Source organism: Quercus suber, unplaced genomic scaffold (genome assembly GCF_002906115.3).
Source record: "Quercus suber isolate HL8 unplaced genomic scaffold, Cork oak 2.0 scaffold_532, whole genome shotgun sequence".
Lineage (NCBI taxonomy): Eukaryota > Viridiplantae > Streptophyta > Magnoliopsida > Fagales > Fagaceae > Quercus > Quercus suber.
This window is the reverse complement of record NW_027069980.1, coordinates 490,606-509,760: the sequence shown is the minus strand read 5'-3', so window position 1 is coordinate 509,760 and position 19,155 is coordinate 490,606. Positions and strand designations below refer to the sequence as shown.

General features: G+C 34.3%; 3 protein-coding genes across 3 annotated transcripts in view; 2 read left to right on the top strand and 1 right to left on the bottom strand.

Moving 5' to 3' along the window:
- LOC112016407 (perakine reductase) overlaps positions 1-2,402 on the bottom strand; it is a 4,279-nt gene extending 1,877 nt beyond the window's left edge. The window contains exons 1-4 of the mRNA XM_065763914.1: positions 2,203-2,402; positions 1,583-1,753; positions 290-502; positions 1-15 (exon numbers count right to left, since the gene is read on the bottom strand). The exon at positions 1-15 is cut by the window's left edge and continues 158 nt beyond it. Of these exons, the coding sequence (XP_065619986.1) occupies positions 1-15; positions 290-502; positions 1,583-1,753; positions 2,203-2,280 (477 nt within the window). The 5' untranslated portion in view covers positions 2,281-2,402. The remainder of the gene's footprint in view (positions 16-289; positions 503-1,582; positions 1,754-2,202) is intronic.
- Positions 2,403-4,393: 1,991 nt separating this feature from the next.
- On the top strand, positions 4,394-8,146 carry LOC112016414 (transmembrane emp24 domain-containing protein p24beta3). The gene is made up of 4 exons (XM_024048979.2): positions 4,394-4,689; positions 6,073-6,259; positions 6,467-6,574; positions 7,826-8,146. Exons 1-4 carry the CDS (start codon positions 4,477-4,479, stop codon positions 7,957-7,959), a joined length of 642 nt encoding a protein of 213 aa, XP_023904747.1. The 5' UTR covers positions 4,394-4,476; the 3' UTR covers positions 7,960-8,146.
- A 4,696-nt stretch (positions 8,147-12,842) lies between these two features.
- LOC111993917 (transmembrane emp24 domain-containing protein p24beta3) lies at positions 12,843-16,691 on the top strand. Its single transcript, XM_024025753.2, has 4 exons — positions 12,843-13,117; positions 14,509-14,695; positions 14,902-15,009; positions 16,371-16,691. Exons 1-4 carry the CDS (start codon positions 12,905-12,907, stop codon positions 16,502-16,504), a joined length of 642 nt encoding a protein of 213 aa, XP_023881521.1. The 5' UTR covers positions 12,843-12,904; the 3' UTR covers positions 16,505-16,691.
- Positions 16,692-19,155: the final 2,464 nt, after the last annotated feature.

The following is a 19,155-nucleotide window of genomic DNA, read 5'->3' as shown; positions in this document are numbered from 1 at the left end:
CTTAAGCTCCCCCATCTTCCTTACATAAAAGTTAAACAAAGCAGCATTAATCTAGATTGAACATTAGGTACATTAAATTAATGGATAGAGCCTAGGAACAAAACTAATTTAGTAACATTTTTCACAGCTTATTAAGCTGGCAAGGTGTAGTTAAAGTAATATCACATAGGCTTGTTATTGATATTATTGCATCAATTACAACATATCATGTTAGTAGTTGGGAAAAATATTAGTATAAAAATTTTGTGTCACTAGATTTTGAGAAGACAAATAAAAATTGGATGCTTACAGTATCCTCGATTGGCACTGTAGTGTCAATGCGATGTGGATAGTAGAGATCAATGTAGTCAGTGTCAAGTCGCTTAAGACTAGCTTCACAGCATTGCCGAACATATTCAGGGGTGCCCCTTACGCCGTAGTGACCATATTGATCCCCCTCTAACTTGACCACACCAAATTTGGTAGCCACTTGAACTTTTTCTCGAGGAAGTTGTTTCAAAGCCTAACAGTGCAAAATATATATAATGATTACAAAAGAGAATCGCTCAATCAATGTGAGAATGTAAATTTTCCATCAGATATTTGCTACAAGAAATGCATTTCTCAACAATACTAATCATGTTTACGTAGTATGGCGTTTGTTTTAATTCTACAATCAAATATTCTAACAACATAAGTAAGCATAAACTTAACCAGTCACTGATTTTAATAATATTATGATTATTGTCCTTATGGTGTTTTAATTATTTGCGTTCATATTCTCGCTCGATTGCCATATCATCAATATTTCTTTGTAAAATAATATACGCCATAAGCCTATTTAGAACACCCACCAAATAAGCAATATCCGGTCTAGTACATACCATAGCAATGATCAAGNCTTTGCCTTGCTCATGCCCAACAACTCAAGTAACTTCTCCATAAACCTCCTTTGGGAGAAGGATGCATTTTGAATATAACAATAAACATTTGAATAATCGAAACATTTGGTATTGGTTTGATCCACACTTACATAGAATTAGTAACCCTAGCCTTCATTAATCAGGAAGACAATCATTAATCCCAACACAAGTGCAGGTCATGAAAGGTAGTTATAGAAATTCCAAATACTAATGGTAGAATTGCATGAAATTTGGTGGCCTAAAAAGAAATGATGTGAGAGCAAAATTCATGGCTTTTTGCCATGATTTTGGTTGTTTTTACACAAATTCCTTCATTACATCTCAATTTTAGCAAATTTGTAATTTATGAAATTTTTATTCTTTTTTTTTTTTTTTTTGGTATCATTTTTGTTTTAGAACTCAAATATTTTCGATTTTATAATGTTTCTTAGGGTAAGTGGTATCAATTAATTTGATTTTCTCAAATTTACATTTTTTTTCCTAAATTCGTACTTAACACGAATTAGGATTTATCTATATGTTCCTATATAAAATTAGAGACTATAACCCAAGCACTCTTATGCTATTCTTCTTGAAATAAAAGTATTCAATTTTTTGTGTCACACACTAATGAAAATGGTCATTTAATGTCATAATTCTGGTTAAAATTTCAAAGTAAATAGAGGAATATCAAATATTACCTTTCCAACCATGATTTCATTATCATGATTATGGCCATAAAGATCTGATGTATCAAAGAAAGTGATGCCCCTATCAAATGCTTCCTTAATAACTGAACATCCAGCTTCATGAGAGAGAGGAGCATTATATAGTCCTGATAGTCCAACACATCCAAAGCCCAATTTAGAAACCTACTAAGCAGACAAGGACTCATTAGAAGAAATCTATCGGAAGTCGGAGGCTTATGTTATATATGCATTTCATAGATAGGAATGATAGCTGTGTGATACTTCTTCTTTTTTTTTTTTCTTTTTCTTTTTATGGGAAGCTGTGTGATACTTTGATTATTGTTGTAAACATTATTCCACTTTCACTTATCAACAAAAAAAAAAACACTATTCCACTTTCAAATTGGTGTAAATTTAAAAAATGAGGAACCAAACGAAAAAAAAAAACTGAAAAGTAATAATGTTTAGAGACAATAATATGTAATGTAGGTGATAAATTGAAAATCAGAAGAGCATATGCAAATCTTTTGTGGGATGTGGATTGATTGTAAAGTATTCAAAGTGTGCAAGTTCTGCTAGGTAGACTGGTAAGAAATTTAAGAAAGTTTAAAAAGAGAAGAGAAGAGGCTGACCTCTAATCCCTGAGTGCCCAGTTTGACTAATGGTAATGGTAATGGGATTTGGATCTGAACCTCCTGCTTCTCTTCCATTGTTAAGAACAAAACTCCTTTTCTCGGACTCGGATCTACAGTCAGTCAAACACTGTTTCGTTTTGTTTAATACATGTTGGTTCTGAATTCTGACACTTGATGATTTTTTAACTTTTTATGCTAAAACTATGTCGTATCGACGTGTGCGTTTACAGCAGATAAAACGACATCGTCTAATTAATTAAGAAAGAAGAAAAAGAAAAACGACATCGTTTGAGGACCGTGCTACATGCGTCTCCTTGTCCTCGAAATCTGAGAAGAAAGTGAGAATTGAAACCCACCAACCAAATTGAAGGAAGGAGAATCAGAAAAATGGAGGTAAGGTCTCAGAAGAAGATGTGTATGGTGATGGTAATGGCAAATGGTAATATTGAACTTGACTGGAAAAATATCCTCTTTATTGATGACAGTAAACGAGGTCGAGTGCGTGAACTCGGTACCAAACTATTGAAAAAATTCCAACTAAAATTTTATTAATCAAACGAGCTGTAAATATTACTGAACTCTAAATTCTTTGAATAGAGTTCCAAACTTATCAGATCAGTAAGGAAAGGAAACAATGCAACAAATTATATTAATTTTATTATTTAGTAAGAAAAAATAAATAAATGCGACTAGGAAAAGGAAATGATGTTTAGCAAATTACATAACAAAGTGAATAAAATAAACTAAATCATATAAATTAATTGATTGTGTCTTAAACCCATTTGGTATTAGGCCATATTCATAAAATCACTTGATGGACCGAATTTTTGGGCCAATGTTCATGTGTATGTGTAATTGAAGGCTTGCATAGTTGCATCTCGTGCCTGCACAGCTGCTCCACAGCTTAACAAAATATTATGACATCCTAAATTCCTTCTTCTTCTTTTTTCTATAAAAAATGTTTAGTCCGATTTTGTAATATTCCTCAGGTAGCTATATAATGCAGCAGAATTGTAATATCACGAAGATTAAAGTATTTCACGTGTCATTGTGTATACAAACTTATATATTGGGATTAAAAATGTATACACTAAATAGGTGGACAAAATGGACTTTTGCTCTTTTTGGGCAAATTAAATAGCTTTATATCAATTTTTCAAACTAATTAGAGAAATGTTCATCTTTTAAAACTCAATTTATGATAATAATTATGGCCATAAAGATCTGATGTATCAAAGAAAGTGATGCCCCTATCAAATGCTTCCTCAATAACTGAACATCCAGCTTCATGAGAGAGAGGAGTGTTATATAGTCCCGATAGTCCAGCACATCCAAAGCCCAATTTAGAAACCTACTTAATTAGCAGAAATGGATCCATGAGGATTTGGAAGTCGGAGACTTATGTTATATATGCATATATAGGAATGATAGCAGTTTTAAATTAGCGTAAATTAAAAAAATGAGGAAACAAACGGAAAAACTGAAAAGTAAAAATGTTTACTTAGAGACAATCCGTAATGCAGCTGATCGATAAATTGAAAATCAGAAATCAGAAGAGCATGCAAATCTTGTGTGGGGGCCGTGTATTGATTGTTGTTTCAATGAAAGATGATGATTGATGAAAGAAGAGAGTAGCCAACTCAACTCTCGCATCTAATGGTATCATCATATTCACATATATATGTATCCAAACTGTGCAACTGCTAGCTATCTAATCCCTGAGTGCCCAGTTTGAGTAATGGTGATGGGATTCGGATCTGATGCCGCAGCAGCAGCTTCACTTCCATTGTTAACTCTCGGACTCGGATCTACAGTCAGTCAAACACGGTTTTGTGAAATCCAGCAAGCTATTACAACAGAAAAGTCACAATCTATATATATATCGTTGTTTCTGTTTTTAGTAACTCCCAGACCGCGCAGCTGTGAGTATGGCCAATGATTTGGTGGCCCCAACCTTAAAACTATGTCGTATCAACGTCTGCATTTACAGAAAACAAAAAACGACACCGTCTAATTTAATTAAGACCAAAAAAAATAAAAGCGACATCGCTTGAGGACCCCAAGCTCTACGGTGTCGTATCGACGCCACAACTCGCCATGTGGCGAGTTGTGATTGGCGAAGGTGTGTGTCAGTGGGGACACACATTACACTCCGAAACCGAAACCGAAACGCACTCTTTAAGAATGTGTCTCCTTCTTGTCCTTGAAATCTGAGAAGAAATTAAGTGAGAATTGAAACCCACCAAATTTGAAGGAAGGAGAATCAGGAAAATGGAGGTAAGGTCTCAGAAGAAGCCTTGGGTGGTGATGGTAATGGTACTATTGAGCTTGACTGGAAAAATATCCTCTTTATCGGTGACGGTAAACGAGGTCGAGTGCGTGTACGAGTACGTTCTCTACGAAGGCGACACCGTTTCAGGAAATTTCGTGGTGGTTGACCACGACATCTTCTGGAGTTCCGATCACCCCGGCATCGATTTCACCGTACGCTAATCTCTTCTCTTCCTACGCTTCTTTTCTTTTCTTTTTAGGGCTCTGTTTCACTTTTTAACCTCAAATCACTGTTTGATTTTTTAAATTAAGATTCAATTTTTTTATTGGTTGCCCTAGATTTATTATGATTTCTTGTCGGGAACAAGACAAATCTAAGCTCAAATTCAGTTTAGGAAATCACCAAATAAATAAATTTTGTAACTTTTTTTTTTTCGATTTCATTTGTTGCATAGATTTGTTCTAAGCGTGTAATTTGGGAATTGATGATACTTTTATGTGAGGGATGTGTTTTGCAATTCAAGGATTTGAGTGCTATGTTATCTTTTGCATCAACAAACTTATAGCTTTGTTAGAATATGTTTTTCGATTCTATGTATTGTCCGTATCAAAACTACAACTTGTAGTTGTAGTGTTCTGTATGCGTTTCATCTGTATTGTAAGTTTATGGTTTTAAGGTTTGCTTTGCACACAATAGTGTTGATATTGTATATGCTGCTATTGTCACTATATTATCAATGAATCCAATACAAATACACAGGGTTTCCCTTACTAGCGACGCATTGCATCGAACCCCAGCTGCACTCAAAAGCGGGCAAGGGTTAGCAAGGGCATATAACATAGTGTAGGACTTCGAATAGAATAGAACAGCAGAAAATAATACGTGTGGTCAACCCTGACTAGAATGTTGAGGATTTTTTTTGCTTCTATTGTCCCCAAATCCAAGATTAACACTGATATATTTAATTAGATGTGTTTGGATGTCTTCTAATGATTAATTTTACTACTTGGTGTGGAATCATAAACTCTCATAGTGACTTGAGAAATAAAGTCCTAGTGAATTTTTAATGATGCAAAAGATGTGGCCGATAATCCCTCTTATAAGGTGCATTGGGTAGGACAAAAAAAGTGAGGACAGAAAAGGATGGAGACAAAATAGAAGATGGATTGGTATTTTCTCTTGTTTGGTAGAGTAGAAAAGTGAAAGGAAGGAAATAAGAAGAGATGATTATTTTCTCTTCTTTCCTTTTTTTTTTCCCCATCCTCCTTACATTTTCTTTCCTCTCACTTTTCTATCCTCTCTATCAAACAATGCCTAAGAAGTTTGAATGATATTTTGCCCACTTATAAATAACTTAATATTAAAATAAAAAAGGAGGAAAAGTTGAAAGAGTTCTCTGTGTGTGTGTGTGTGTGTGTGTGTGTGTGTGTGTTTGCTAAGTGAAGATGTGGGGGATCAAACACTGGAAGTATACCCACCATGGTGGTGGACATGCCAATAGGCCAAAGGGCCATTGGCAGTTGAAGGAGTTTTTATATTTAGTCTCAAATTAGTCATTTATGAATAATACATCCTAATTGTGGTGTTTTGTGCAGGTGACATCCCCCGCAGGTAATGTGGTGCAAACTTTTAAGGGTGTTTCTGGGGAGAAGTTTGACTTCAAGGCCCCACGAAGCGGAATGTACAAATTCTGTTTTCATAATCCCTACTCAACACCAGAGACTGTTTCTTTCTACATTCATGTTGGTCATATTCCCAATGAGCACGACCTCGCCAAAGATGGTTTGTTAAAATCTCTGACAATTTGTTGTTATTAGATGATTCTGATAGTCTACCATCATCTACATATATTCAAATATGAAATTTTATAAGAAATAAAATTTACCAATTATTTTAATGAAGCACTGTTTGCCCAAACAACATGTTTGAGGCTGATATGCCCACTCTTGTTTTGCCCTACCTTTTAACATTACCTGGTGGCTTTTTCAGAACATTTGGACCCAGTAAATGTTAAAATTGCTGAGCTGAGAGAGGCATTAGAGTCTGTTACAGCAGAGCAGAAGTACTTAAAAGCACGTGATACTCGGCATCGTCATAGTAAGTAGTTCTCTTTTCTCTTAATTTAACTGATGATCATGGTTTGCAATAATCATGTCCTTTTGTGGTGTTTTACAAGCAATTCTAGATATATGCCTAATTCATGGACAGAATTTATTTCCCATCTACTAGGGTTGCACCCCTTTTTGGGATTTTTCATTTTTGTGATTTTTTTTTAAAATTTAGTTATTTACCTATTAAAAAATTTAAGAATTTAAAATTTAAAAAAAAAAAATTCATTGATAGAATTTAGTGTCTTTTTTGTGTCTGACACTAGACATCCATGTATTTGCTTTTGTGATTACTGAAGGGAAAATACAAACTCTCATTTTTGTGTGCAAGTTCAGGGAAATGTTCAGTAAATATGCATAACATGATGTTTTTAGCATCAGTAACATAAAGCTGTTAATAACATAGATAGATTCATTTCCTCATTGTATCAAAAAATGCGTGATGCTTGCCCTCTACAGTAATTTACTGTTAATTCACTTGTAAGCCTTAAAACTGTTTGTTAAATCCATACATGCTAGTCTTTGTTAAATCCATATATATATATATATATATAAGTAATGATATTTTGTTGAAAAAAGAACTGCCTCACATACACAAGGGTATACAAAGTAGTCTTGAAGAGATACAAAAAGAGATAATTACATCTAAATGAAATAGATTCAGTGAAATCTATGATGGAATGTATCTCAATTTGACCCAGAACACCACTTTTCAAACAAAGTTCTTAAGAAAGATGATTTTAGCTGAATAATTTATAAGCTGTTGGTGGGCATGATCTTTCTACAAACTATGGTCATTCCACAATCCATACAAGGGCAACAGAATTACATCTCTTAAGGAATGCAATATTTTCTTTATTTCTTTCCTTATTCCTCATATCTATCAAGAAAACCTAGATGAGTGATTGTATTTTCTGGTGGTAGAAACTCTTTGAGGAGCTTGGTAGGGGGTCTGGTAGTAAACCAATAAGAAAAGAGCCTTTTCCATGTGGGAAGTGGCAATGCTGCAATGTCCTAACCTTGTTGCTTGTTTCATTGTACCTGTCTAAAATGTCAAAGATGAATCACTAATTCATTATTTAGTTGGTCCTAGACATTTTTAATGTGCTTCTTGTTTGTTGTTTGCTGCTTCTGAATATATCTACTCCTATATCCATCGATTCACAAGATCATTTTCAAGATTTTATGTTGGGCAAAATGACAACTTTACCAATTACTTACCACTGTGTTTCTGCTGCAGCAAATGAGAGCACCCGAAAGCGTGTTATATTCTACACTGTTGGAGAGTATCTTATGCTGGCTATTGCAAGTGCTCTGCAAGTTATCTATATACGGCAGCTCTTCAGCAAATCTGTGGGGTACAACCGAGTTTGAGTTGCCTGATTAATGTTCGTACTTTTAGCACTAGATGAAGCTTATAGATGAGTTTCTTTTGTGAAACAAAAATATGCTGGATCATACTTTATACTATTAATTTATTGCTTCTGAACTACAATGTGAGTTTTAAGCAAAATGACTGATTTAGCTTAACTTAAATTCAGATTTTCGTGGTTTTAGAAAATGGGTGTGGATTGTGATGAATAGAAACAATAGTAGGTTTTTTTTTTTATTACATAAGATAAAATAAAATTCTAAATGGTTTTTTTTTTTTTTCTTGAAATAAAGAATATTCAAATTATGCATGGTGTGAGCTAATATTGGATGCTAAAAATGATTTGATTTGAGTAGCTATTGGATGGTACTTGACAATGGATAGATATGCATACCATTCAATGGGATCCAATGGCTATTGGGACATTTAAGGGACTCAACTCTGATAAAATTGTGGTAACCTCAGGACGGGATTGAAGGTTGCCTTTTGGGCCATACCGGGAATGTCAAATATGTTTTGAACGTTAGAAGCATACGATTTAGTCCATCAGCGTTTAGAAACCTGTCCAGGCCGTTGACAAAATTGGGCCGGGGTTTACCCTTTCATATATAAAATGCCTGGGCTTCCGATTCTATTTTTGGATAACATGCATGGGAATGCTCGGGAATGTTATTATGTTTACTTTGTTTTGATTAGTAATGTAATTAGAATTTTGAGAATGTGAAACCCCATCTTTGGTTTATTGCTAATATTATTATTTCTTCCCAAAATATCTGAGGTTTATAAATACAATATTAAGTGTATTGCCAATGAAGTATAAGCTCAAGTCAAGTTTAAAAAAAAAAAAAAAAAAAAATCTTCCTCTTATAAGTTCAAGAGTTAAAGGTGAGATCGGAGGGCCCAAAAACTTTACTCAGTAAATTTAAAAATAAAAATAAAAAAATCGGCCTCTCTTTGGACATTGTGCATTGTAATAATGTGTTTTACTCTATTTACAGTAATTTAAAAGCAAAAATTTTCAATCTCCCAAATACATGAAAGGTGAATGTGGATACCAATCTTTTAAAAAAAGAATCTGAGATTTTATGAAAATGGAGATTTGGTGAGAATTCAAATACCATTCGTATTTAGATTCTTGGGAGTTTATTCATAGCTAAAAATCATAATATTTATAAATCCTAATATCTTATGAAAATTTCATGAAGATTAGCTTGAATAAAACGTCTTGCTATATTATTCTATAGGTCAGACGTTGAAAACATATACTTTTATGTTGGTAAGATTTGTTTGTTTTGATATTAATATTGAGTTGGAAAACTATGTCTTAACTTCCCTTATTTAGTTTCATGTAAAATAGAATTCTTTAAAAAAAAAAAAAAAAATAGTAAAAGATAACCCTATCTCATGTCAAGTTAAATAAGGAAAGTAAAATGATAGAACTGTTTTTTCCTAATACTACAAAATACAGAAAAATGCAAGAAAACTATCTTCATTGAAATAAATGAAGCATAAACACCTTAAAGAAGGGAGCATTCAACCCATAGTTCTGCTCAAAGATGTTCGTTCAGCTTTGTGTATGTGTGTGTGTGTAAATAATAGAAGGGCACATCTTAAAATTGTGCATCATTGATTACTCATGAACTATAGGCACATCGTTGGATTATGCATCACTTCGTACTTAGATGCCTATGGGTTGTAGCCCAAATTGACACCTAAAGCATAGATCCTATCATTCAGATTTCAAAGGCAAGGGAGAGTGAGAAATCACCAATAGTACTCCTCCCAAGCAAATCGCAACAAGCCCTATCAAATTCAAATAGAGCCAAAACCTTGCTTTGTCTTGAGGAGGATTTCAACTAGATTGATTTCACTCTAATACCATGTAATAAAAGTATAAACAAATTGAGAAACTACACAACATTTTTCATGTGATTTAGCTTTCAAGGCCTACATACACAAGTTTTTTTTTTTTTTGGGTGTATTGCATCGCTATAGAGGTGGGTTTATACATACACTTTAACATATTCTTGCAATTATATTCAACAAAACATTCCAAAGTTTTATGAATTGAACTAACTAGAATTACCTTCTCTTACACTATTGTGCATGCCCATTTCTCGATTAATGGGCCAATTGTTTGATTGGGCTCACAATTTACTAATTATCGTGGGTTTATGAGTATCTTACAATGGGAAGTTCCTTAGAATAAAGATTAAGGCCCACAAGGACTATTAATCAGGCTGACCGAACACTTTTGTTTATGTGTTTCCTCACTCATTCTCTCTCGATTCACTAGCTCTCTACTATCTTGTGTCTAACCCCTTTCTCTCCTCAGTTTCTCATATTTATAGCCTTCCTCAATTGGGTCAGCAATGATTGCCTTTAGCATTTCTCGTGTGGGTGGGGCCCTTTAAGATTATTCCTAACATATATGAGTCCCACATTGGAAACAGGGTTTTCAGGCTTTAGGACTCTCAATAGACGTCAAGTGTTGCTCGATGGCGGTATCTTCGAAGGCATTACCGAGGTATTCCATGGACCGAACTCTGAACATAGTTAGGCCCCAAGAAGCCTTTAACTGGGAGTCTACTCCTCGAGCAATGCTGGTTGGGCCTACAATGGGAGTGGCGCCATCCCTGTGGCCCATGGGCTTGTTGGTGGTGGGCCGACCACCATACAACTATATTTCTTCTTCTTCTTTTTTAAAATCAATAGTTATAATAGGAGAGGGTGGGATTAAAACCATTATGTCTCCATTGAAAACACTAGAAGATACCAATTAGTTGAACTACAAGATTCTTAGGTTACCCTATAATTCATTTTGTTGTCTTTCCAAATGTAAACTATTATTAGACATGTCAAACAAGATTATATTTGTGCAGAGACTAGTTTCAATTAGTTTTGTTGGCCTTTAAAAAATTAATAATAATGGTATTCAATTGCTCATTGCATCTGCGTAAGATTGGAAAATAAATTCCCTTGCATATATTCAGAAAAAATAAAATGAACAACTAATAAAATCTTATTTGAAACCAGGGATGGACCCAGGTGGGGCCTAAGGGGGCCCAGGCCCCCTTTGTACACAAAACTTTGCCTTGCTCATGCCCAACAACTCAAGTAACTTCTCCATAAACCTCCTTTGGGAGAAGGATGCATTTTGAATATAACAATAAACATTTGAATAATCGAAACATTTGGTATTGGTTTGATCCACACTTACATAGAATTAGTAACCCTAGCCTTCATTAATCAAGAAGACAATCATTAATCCCAATACAAGTGCAGGTCATGAAAGGTAGTTATAGAAATTCCAAATACTAATAGTAGAATTGCATGAAATTTGGTAGCCTAAAAAGAAATGATGTGAGAGCAAAATTCATGGCTTTTTGCCATGATTTTGGTTGTTTTTACACAAATTCCTTCATTACATCTCAATTTTAGCAAATTTGTAATTTATGAAATTTTTTTTTTTTTTTTTTTTTTTTTTGGTATCATTTTTGTTTTAGAACTCAAATATTTTGGATTTTATAATGTTTCTTAGGGTAAGTGGTATCAATTAATTTGATTTTCTCAAATTTACATTTTTTTTCCTAAATTCGTACTTAACACGAATTAGGATTTATCTATATATTCCTATATAAAATTAGAGACTATAACCCAAGCACTCTTATGCTATTCTTCTTGAAATAAAAGTATTCAAATTTTTTGTGTCACACACTAATGAAAATGGTCATTTAATGTCATAATTCTGGTTAAAATTTCAAAGTAAGTAGAGGAATATCAAATATTACCTTTCCAACCATGATTTCATTATCATGATTATGGCCATAAAGATCTGATGTATCAAAAAAAGTGATGCCCCTATCAAATGCTTCCTTAATAACTGAACATCCAGCTTCATGAGAGAGAGGAGCGTTATATAGTCCTGATAGTCCAACACATCCAAAGCCCAATTTAGAAACCTACTTAATTAGCAGAAATGGATCCATGAGGATTTGGAAGTCGGAGACTTATGTTATATATGCATATATAGGAATGATAGCAGTTTTAAATTAGCGTAAATTAAAAAAAATGAGGAAACAAACGGAAAAACTGAAAAGTAAAAATGTTTAGAGACAATACGTAATGCAGGTGATCGATAAATTGAAAATCAGAAATCAGAAGAGCATGCAAATCTTGTGTGGGGGCCGTGTATTGATTGTTGTTTCAATGAAAGATGATGATTGATGAAAGAAGAGAGTAGTGATGACTGATGAGTAGCCAACTCAACTCTCGCATCTAATGGTATCATCATATTCACATATATATGTATCCAAACCGTGCAACAGCTAGCTATCTAGACTGGTAGGAAATTTAAAGAAAAAGAAAGATCGAAGAGGCTGATCGAGTTCGAGGCTGACCTCTAATCCCTGAGTGCCCAGTTTGAGTAATGGTGATGGGATTCGGATCTGATGCTGCAGCAGCAGCTTCACTTCCATTGTTAACTCTCGGACTCGGATCTACAGTCAGTCAAACACTGTTTTGTGAAATCCAGCAAGCTATTACAACAGAAAAGTCACAATATATATATATCGTTGTTTCTGTTTTTAGTAACTCCCAGACCGCGCAGCTGTGAGAATGACCAATGATTTGGTGGCCCCAACCTTAAAACTATGTCGTATCAACGTCTGCATTTACAGAAAATAAAAAACGACACCGTCTAATTTAATTAAGACCAAAAAAAATAAAAGCGACATCGTTTGAGGACCCCAAGCTATACGGTGTCGTATCGACGCCACAACTCGCCACATGGCGAGTTGTGATTGGCGAAGGTGTGTGTCAGTGGGGACACACATTACTCTCCGAAACCGAAACCGAAACGCACTCTTTAAGAATGTGTCTCCTTCTTGTCCTTGAAATCTGAGAAGAAATTAAGTGAGAATTGAAACCCACCAAATTTGAAGGAAAATGGAGGTAAGGTCTCAGAAGAATCCGTGGGTGGTGATGGTAATGGTACTATTGAGCTTGACTGGAAAAATATCCTCCTTATCGGTGACGGTAAACGAGGTCGAGTGCGTGTACGAGTACGTTCTCTACGAAGGCGACACCGTTTCAGGAAATTTCGTGGTGGTTGACCACGACATCTTCTGGAGCTCCGATCACCCCGGCATCGATTTCACCGTACGCACGCTAATCTCTTCTCTTCTTCTTCCTACACTAATCTTTTCTTTTTAGCCTCAATTCACTTTTGATTTTTTAAATAAAGATTCAATTTTTTTTTTTTCATTTTGATTGGTTGCCCTAGATTTATAATGATTTCTTGTCGGGAACAAGACAAATCTAAGCTCAAATTCAGTTTAGGAAATCACCAAATAAATAAATTTTGTAACTTTATTTTTTTTTTTTCGATTTCATTTGTTGCATAGATTTGTTCTAAGCGTGTAATTTGGGAATTGATGATACTTTTATGTGAGGGATGTGTTTTGCAATTCAAGGATTTGAGTGCTATGTTATCTTTTGCATCAACAAATTTATAGCTTTGTTAGAATATGTTTTTCGATTCTATGTATTGTCCGTATCCAAATCAAAACTACAACTTGTAGTTGTAGTGTTCTGTATGCGTTTCATCTGTATTGTAAGTTTATGGTTTTAAGGTTTGCTTTGCACACAATAGTGTTGATATTGTATATGCTGCTATTGTCACTATATTATCAATGAATCCAATACAAATACACAGGGTTTCCCTTACTAGCGACGCATTGCATCGAACCCCAGCTGCACTCAAAAGCGGGCAAGGGTTAGCAAGGGCATATAACATAGTGTAGGACTTCGAATAGAATAGAACAGCAGAAAATAATGCGTGTGGTCAACCCTGACTAGACTGTTGAGGATTTTATTTGCTTCTATTGTCCCCAAATCCAAGATTAACACTGATATCTTTAATTAGATGTGTTTGGATGTCTTCTAATGATTAATTTGACTACTTGGTGTGGAATCATAAACTCTCATGGTGACTTGAGAAATAAAGTCCTAGTGAATTTTTAATGATGCAAAAGATGTGGCTGATAATCCCTCTTATAAGGTGCATTGGGTAGGACAAAAAAAGTGAGGACAGAAAAGGATGGAGACAAATTAGAAGATGGATTAGTATTTTCTCTTGTTTGGTAGAGTAGAAAAGTGAAAGGAAGGAAATAAGAAGAGATGATTATTTTCTCTTCTTTCCTTTTTTTTTTTTCCCATCCTCCTTACATTTTCTTTCCTCTCACTTTTCTATCCTCTCTATCAAACAATGCCTAAGAAGTTTGAATGATATTTTGCCCACTTATAAATAACTTTATAATAAAATAAAAAAGGAGGAAAAGTTGAAAGAGTTCTGTGTGTGTGTGTGTGTGTGTGTGTGTGTGTGTGTTTGCTAAGTGAAGATGTGGGGGATCAAACACTAGAAGTATACCCAACATGGTGGTGGACATGCCAATAGGCCAAAGGGCCATTGGCAGTTGAAGGAGTTTTTATATTTAGTCTCAAATTAGTCATTTATGAATAATACATCCTAATTGTGGTGTTTTGTGCAGGTGACATCCCCCGCAGGTAATCTGGTGCAAACTTTTAAGGGTGTTTCTGGGGAGAAGTTTGACTTCAAGGCCCCACGAAGCGGAATGTACAAATTCTGTTTTCATAATCCTTACTCAACACCAGAGACTGTTTCTTTCTACATTCATGTTGGTCATATTCCCAATGAGCACGACCTCGCCAAAGATGGTTTGTTAAAATCTCTGACAATTTGTTGTTATTAGATGATTCTGATAGTCTACCATCATCTACATATATTCAAATATGAAATTTATAAGAAATAAAATTTACCAATTATTTTAATGAAGCGCTGTTTGCCCAAACAACATGTGTGAGGCTGATATGCCCGCTCTTGTTTTGCCCTACCTTTTAACATTACCTGGTGGCTTTTTCAGAACATTTGGACCCAGTAAATGTTAAAATTGCTGAGCTGAGAGAGGCATTGGAGTCTGTTACAGCAGAGCAGAAGTACTTAAAAGCACGTGATACTCGGCATCGTCATAGTAAGTAGTTCTCTTTTCTATTAATTTAACTGATGATCATGGTTTGAAATAATCATGTCCTTTTGTGGTGTTTTACAAGCAATTCTAGATATATGCCTAATTCATGGACAGAATTTATTTCCCATCTACTAGGGTTGCACCCCTTTTTGGGATTTTTCCTTTTTGGGTTTTTTTTTTTAATTTATTTATTTACCTATTAAAAAATTTAAGAATTTAAAATTTAAAAAAAAAAAAAAATTCATTGATAACCCCTTTTTGGGATTTTTCCTTTTTGGGTTTTTTTTTTTAATTTATTTATTTACCTATTAAAAAATTTAAGAATTTAAAATTTAAAAAAAAAAAAAAATTCATTGATAGAATTTAGTGTCTTTTTTGTGTCTGACACTAGACATCCATGTATTTGCTTTTGTGATTACTGCAGGGAAAATACAAACTCTCATTTTTGTGTGCAAGTTCAGGGAAATGTTCAGTAAATATGCATAACATGATGTTTTTAGCATCAGTAACATAAAGCTGTTAATAACATAGATAGATCATTTCCTCGTTGTATCAAATAATGCATGATGCATGCCCTCTACAGTAATTTACTGTTAATTCACTTGTAAGCCTTAAAACTGTTTGTTAAATCCATACATGCTAGTCTTTGTTAAATCCATATATATATATATATATATAAGTAATGATATTTTGTTGAAAAAAGAACTGCCTCACATACACAAGGGTATACAAAGTAGTCTTGAAGAGATACAAAAAGAGATAATTACATCTAAATGAAATAGATTCAGTGAAATCTATGATGGAATGTATCTCAATTTGACCCAGAACACCACTTTTCAAACAAAGTTCTTAAGAAAGATGATTTTAGCTGAATAATTTATAAGCTGTTGGTGGGCATGATCTTTCTACAAACTATGGTCATTCCACAATCCATACAAGGGCAACAGAATTACATCTCTTAAGGAATGCAATATTTTCTTTATTTCTTTCCTTATTCCTCATATCTATCAAGAAAACCTAGATGAGTGATTGTATTTTCTGGTGGTAGAAACTCTTTGAGGAGCTTGGTAGGGGGTCTGGTAGTAAACCAATAAGAAAAGAGCCTTTTCCATGTGGGAAGTGGCAATGCTGCAATGTCCTAACCTTGTTGCTTGTTTCATTGTGCCTGTCTAAAATGTCAAAGATGAATCACTAATTCATTATTTAGTTGGTCCTAGACATTTTTGATGTGCTTCTTGTTTGTTGTTTGCTGCTTCTGAATATATCTACTCCTATATCCATCGATTCACAAGATCATTTTCAAGATTTTATGTTGGGCAAAATGACAACTTTACCAATTACTTACCACTGTGTTTCTGCTGCAGCAAATGAGAGCACCCGAAAGCGTGTTATATTCTACACTGTTGGAGAGTATCTTATGCTGGCTATTGCAAGTGCTCTGCAAGTTATCTATATACGGCAGCTCTTCAGCAAATCTGTGGGGTACAACCGAGTTTGAGTTGCCTGATTAATGTTCGTACTTTTAGCACTAGATGAAGCTTATAGATGAGTTTCTTTTGTGAAACAAAAATATGCTGGATCATACTTTATACTATTAATTTATTGCTTCTGAACTACAATGTGAGTTTTAAGCAAAATGACTGATTTAGCTTAACTTAAATTCAGATTTTCGTGGTTTTAGAAAATGGGTGTGGATTGTGATGAATAGAAACAATAGTAGGTTTTTTTTTTTATTACATAAGATAAAATAAAATTCTAAATGGTTTTTTTTTTTTTTCTTGAAATAAAGAATATTCAAATTATGCATGGTGTGAGCTAATATTGGATGCTAAAAATGATTTGATTTGAGTAGCTATTGGATGGTACTTGACAATGGATAGATATGCATACCATTCAATGGGATCCAATGGCTATTGGGACATTTAAGGGACTCAACTCTGATAAAATTGTGGTAACCTCAGGACGGGATTGAAGGTTGCCTTTTGGGCCATACCGGGAATGTCAAATATGTTTTGAACGTTAGAAGCATACGATTTAGTCCATCAGCGTTTAGAAACCTGTCCAGGCCGTTGACAAAATTGGGCCGGGGTTTACCCTTTCATATATAAAATGCCTGGGCTTCCGATTCTATTTTTGGATAACATGCATGGGAATGCTCGGGAATGTTATTATGTTTACTTTGTTTTGATTAGTAATGTAATTAGAATTTTGAGAATGTGAAACCCCATCTTTGGTTTATTGCTAATATTATTATTTCTTCCCAAAATATCTGAGGTTTATAAATACAATATTAAGTGTATTGCCAATGAAGTATAAGCTCAAGTCAAGTTTAAAAAAAAAAAAAAAAAAAAACTCTTCCTCTTATAAGTTCAAGAGTTAAAGGTGAGATCGGAGGGCCCAAAAACTTTACTCAGTAAATTTAAAAATAAAAATAAAAAAATCGGCCTCTCTTTGGACATTGTGCATTGTAATAATGTGTTTTACTCTATTTACAGTAATTTAAAAGCAAAAATTTTCAATCTCCCAAATACATGAAAGGTGAATGTGGATACCAATCTTTTAAAAAAAGAATCTGAGATTTTATGAAAATGGAGATTTGGTGAGAATTCAAATACCATTCGTATTTAGATTCTTGGGAGTTTATTCATAGCTAAAAATCATAATATTTATATATCCTAATATCTTATGGAAATTTCATGAAGATTAGCTTGAATAAAACGTCTTGCTATATTATTCTATAGGTCAGATGTTGAAAACATATACTTTTATGTTGGTAAGATTTGTTTGTTTTTATATTAATATTGAGTTGGAAAACTATGTCTTAACTTCCCTTATTTAGTTTCATGTAAAATAGAATTCTTTTTTTTTTTTTTTTAAAAAAAAAAAAAACTAGTAAAAGATAACCCTATCTCATGTCAAGTTAAATAAGGAAAGTAAAATGATAGAACTGTTTTTTCCTAATACTACAAAATGCAAGAAAACTATCTTCATTGAAATAAATGAAGCATAAACACCTTAAAGAAGGGAGCATTCAACCCACAGTTCTGCTCAAAGATGTTCGTTCAGCTTGTGTGTGTGTGTGTGTGTGTGTGTGTGTGTGTAAATAATAGAAGGGCACATCTTAAAATTGTGCATCATTGATTGCTCATGAACTATAGGCACATCGTTGGATTATGCATCACTTCGTACTTAGATGCCTATGGGTTGTAGCCCAAATTGACACCTAAAGCATAGATCCTATCATTCAGATTTCAAAGGCAAGGGAGAGTGAGAAATCGCCAATAGTACTCCACCCAAGCAAATCGCAACAAGCCCTATCAAATTCAAATAGAGCCAAAACCTTGCTTTGTCTTGAGGAGGATTTCAACTAGATTGATTTCACTGTAATACCATGTAATAAAAGTATAAACAAATAGAGAAACTACGCAACATTTTTAATGTGATTTAGCTTTCAAGGCCTACATACACAAGTTTTTTTTTTTTTTTTTGGGTGTATTGCATTGCTATAGAGGTGGGTTTATACATACGTCTTTAACATATTCTTGCAATTATATTCAACAAAACATTCCAAAATTTTATGAATTGAATTAACTAGAATTACATTCTTTTACACTATTGTGCATGCCCGTTTCTCGATTAATGGGTCAACTGTGTGATTGGGCTCACAATTTACTAATTATCGTGGGTTTATGGGTATCTTACAATGGGAAGTTCCTTAGAATAAAGATTAAGGCCCACAAGGACTATTAATCAGGCTGACCGAACACTTTTGTTTATATGTTTCCTCACTCATTCTCTCTCGATTCACTAGCTCTCTACTATCTTGTGTCTAACCCCTTTCTCTCCTAAGTTTCTCATATTTATAGCCTTCCTCAATTGGGTTAGCAATGATTGCCTTTAGCATTTCTCGTGCGGGTGGGGCCCTTCAGGATTATTCCTAACATATATGAGTCCCACATTGGAAACGGGTTTTTAGGCTTTAGAACTCTCAATAGACGTCAAGTGTTGCTCGATGGCGGTATCTTCAAAGGCATTACCGAGGTATTCCATGGACCGAACTCCGAACATAGTTGGGCCCCAAGAACCCTTTAACCGGGAGTCTACTCCCCGAGCAATGTTGGTTGGGCCTACTATGGGAGTGGCGCCATC

Coding starts and splice junctions, on each gene's coding strand:
- LOC111993917 (XM_024025753.2), top strand. CDS start 12,905: ATGGAGGTAAGGTCTCAGAAGAATCCGTGGGTGGTGATGGTAATGGTA. Junction 13,118..14,508: donor ACCCCGGCATCGATTTCACC/GTACGCACGCTA, acceptor TGTTTTGTGCAG/GTGACATCCCCCGCAGGTAA. Junction 14,696..14,901: donor GCACGACCTCGCCAAAGATG/GTTTGTTAAAAT, acceptor TGGCTTTTTCAG/AACATTTGGACCCAGTAAAT.
- LOC112016414 (XM_024048979.2), top strand. CDS start 4,477: ATGGAGGTAAGGTCTCAGAAGAAGCCTTGGGTGGTGATGGTAATGGTA. Junction 4,690..6,072: donor ACCCCGGCATCGATTTCACC/GTACGCTAATCT, acceptor TGTTTTGTGCAG/GTGACATCCCCCGCAGGTAA. Junction 6,260..6,466: donor GCACGACCTCGCCAAAGATG/GTTTGTTAAAAT, acceptor TGGCTTTTTCAG/AACATTTGGACCCAGTAAAT.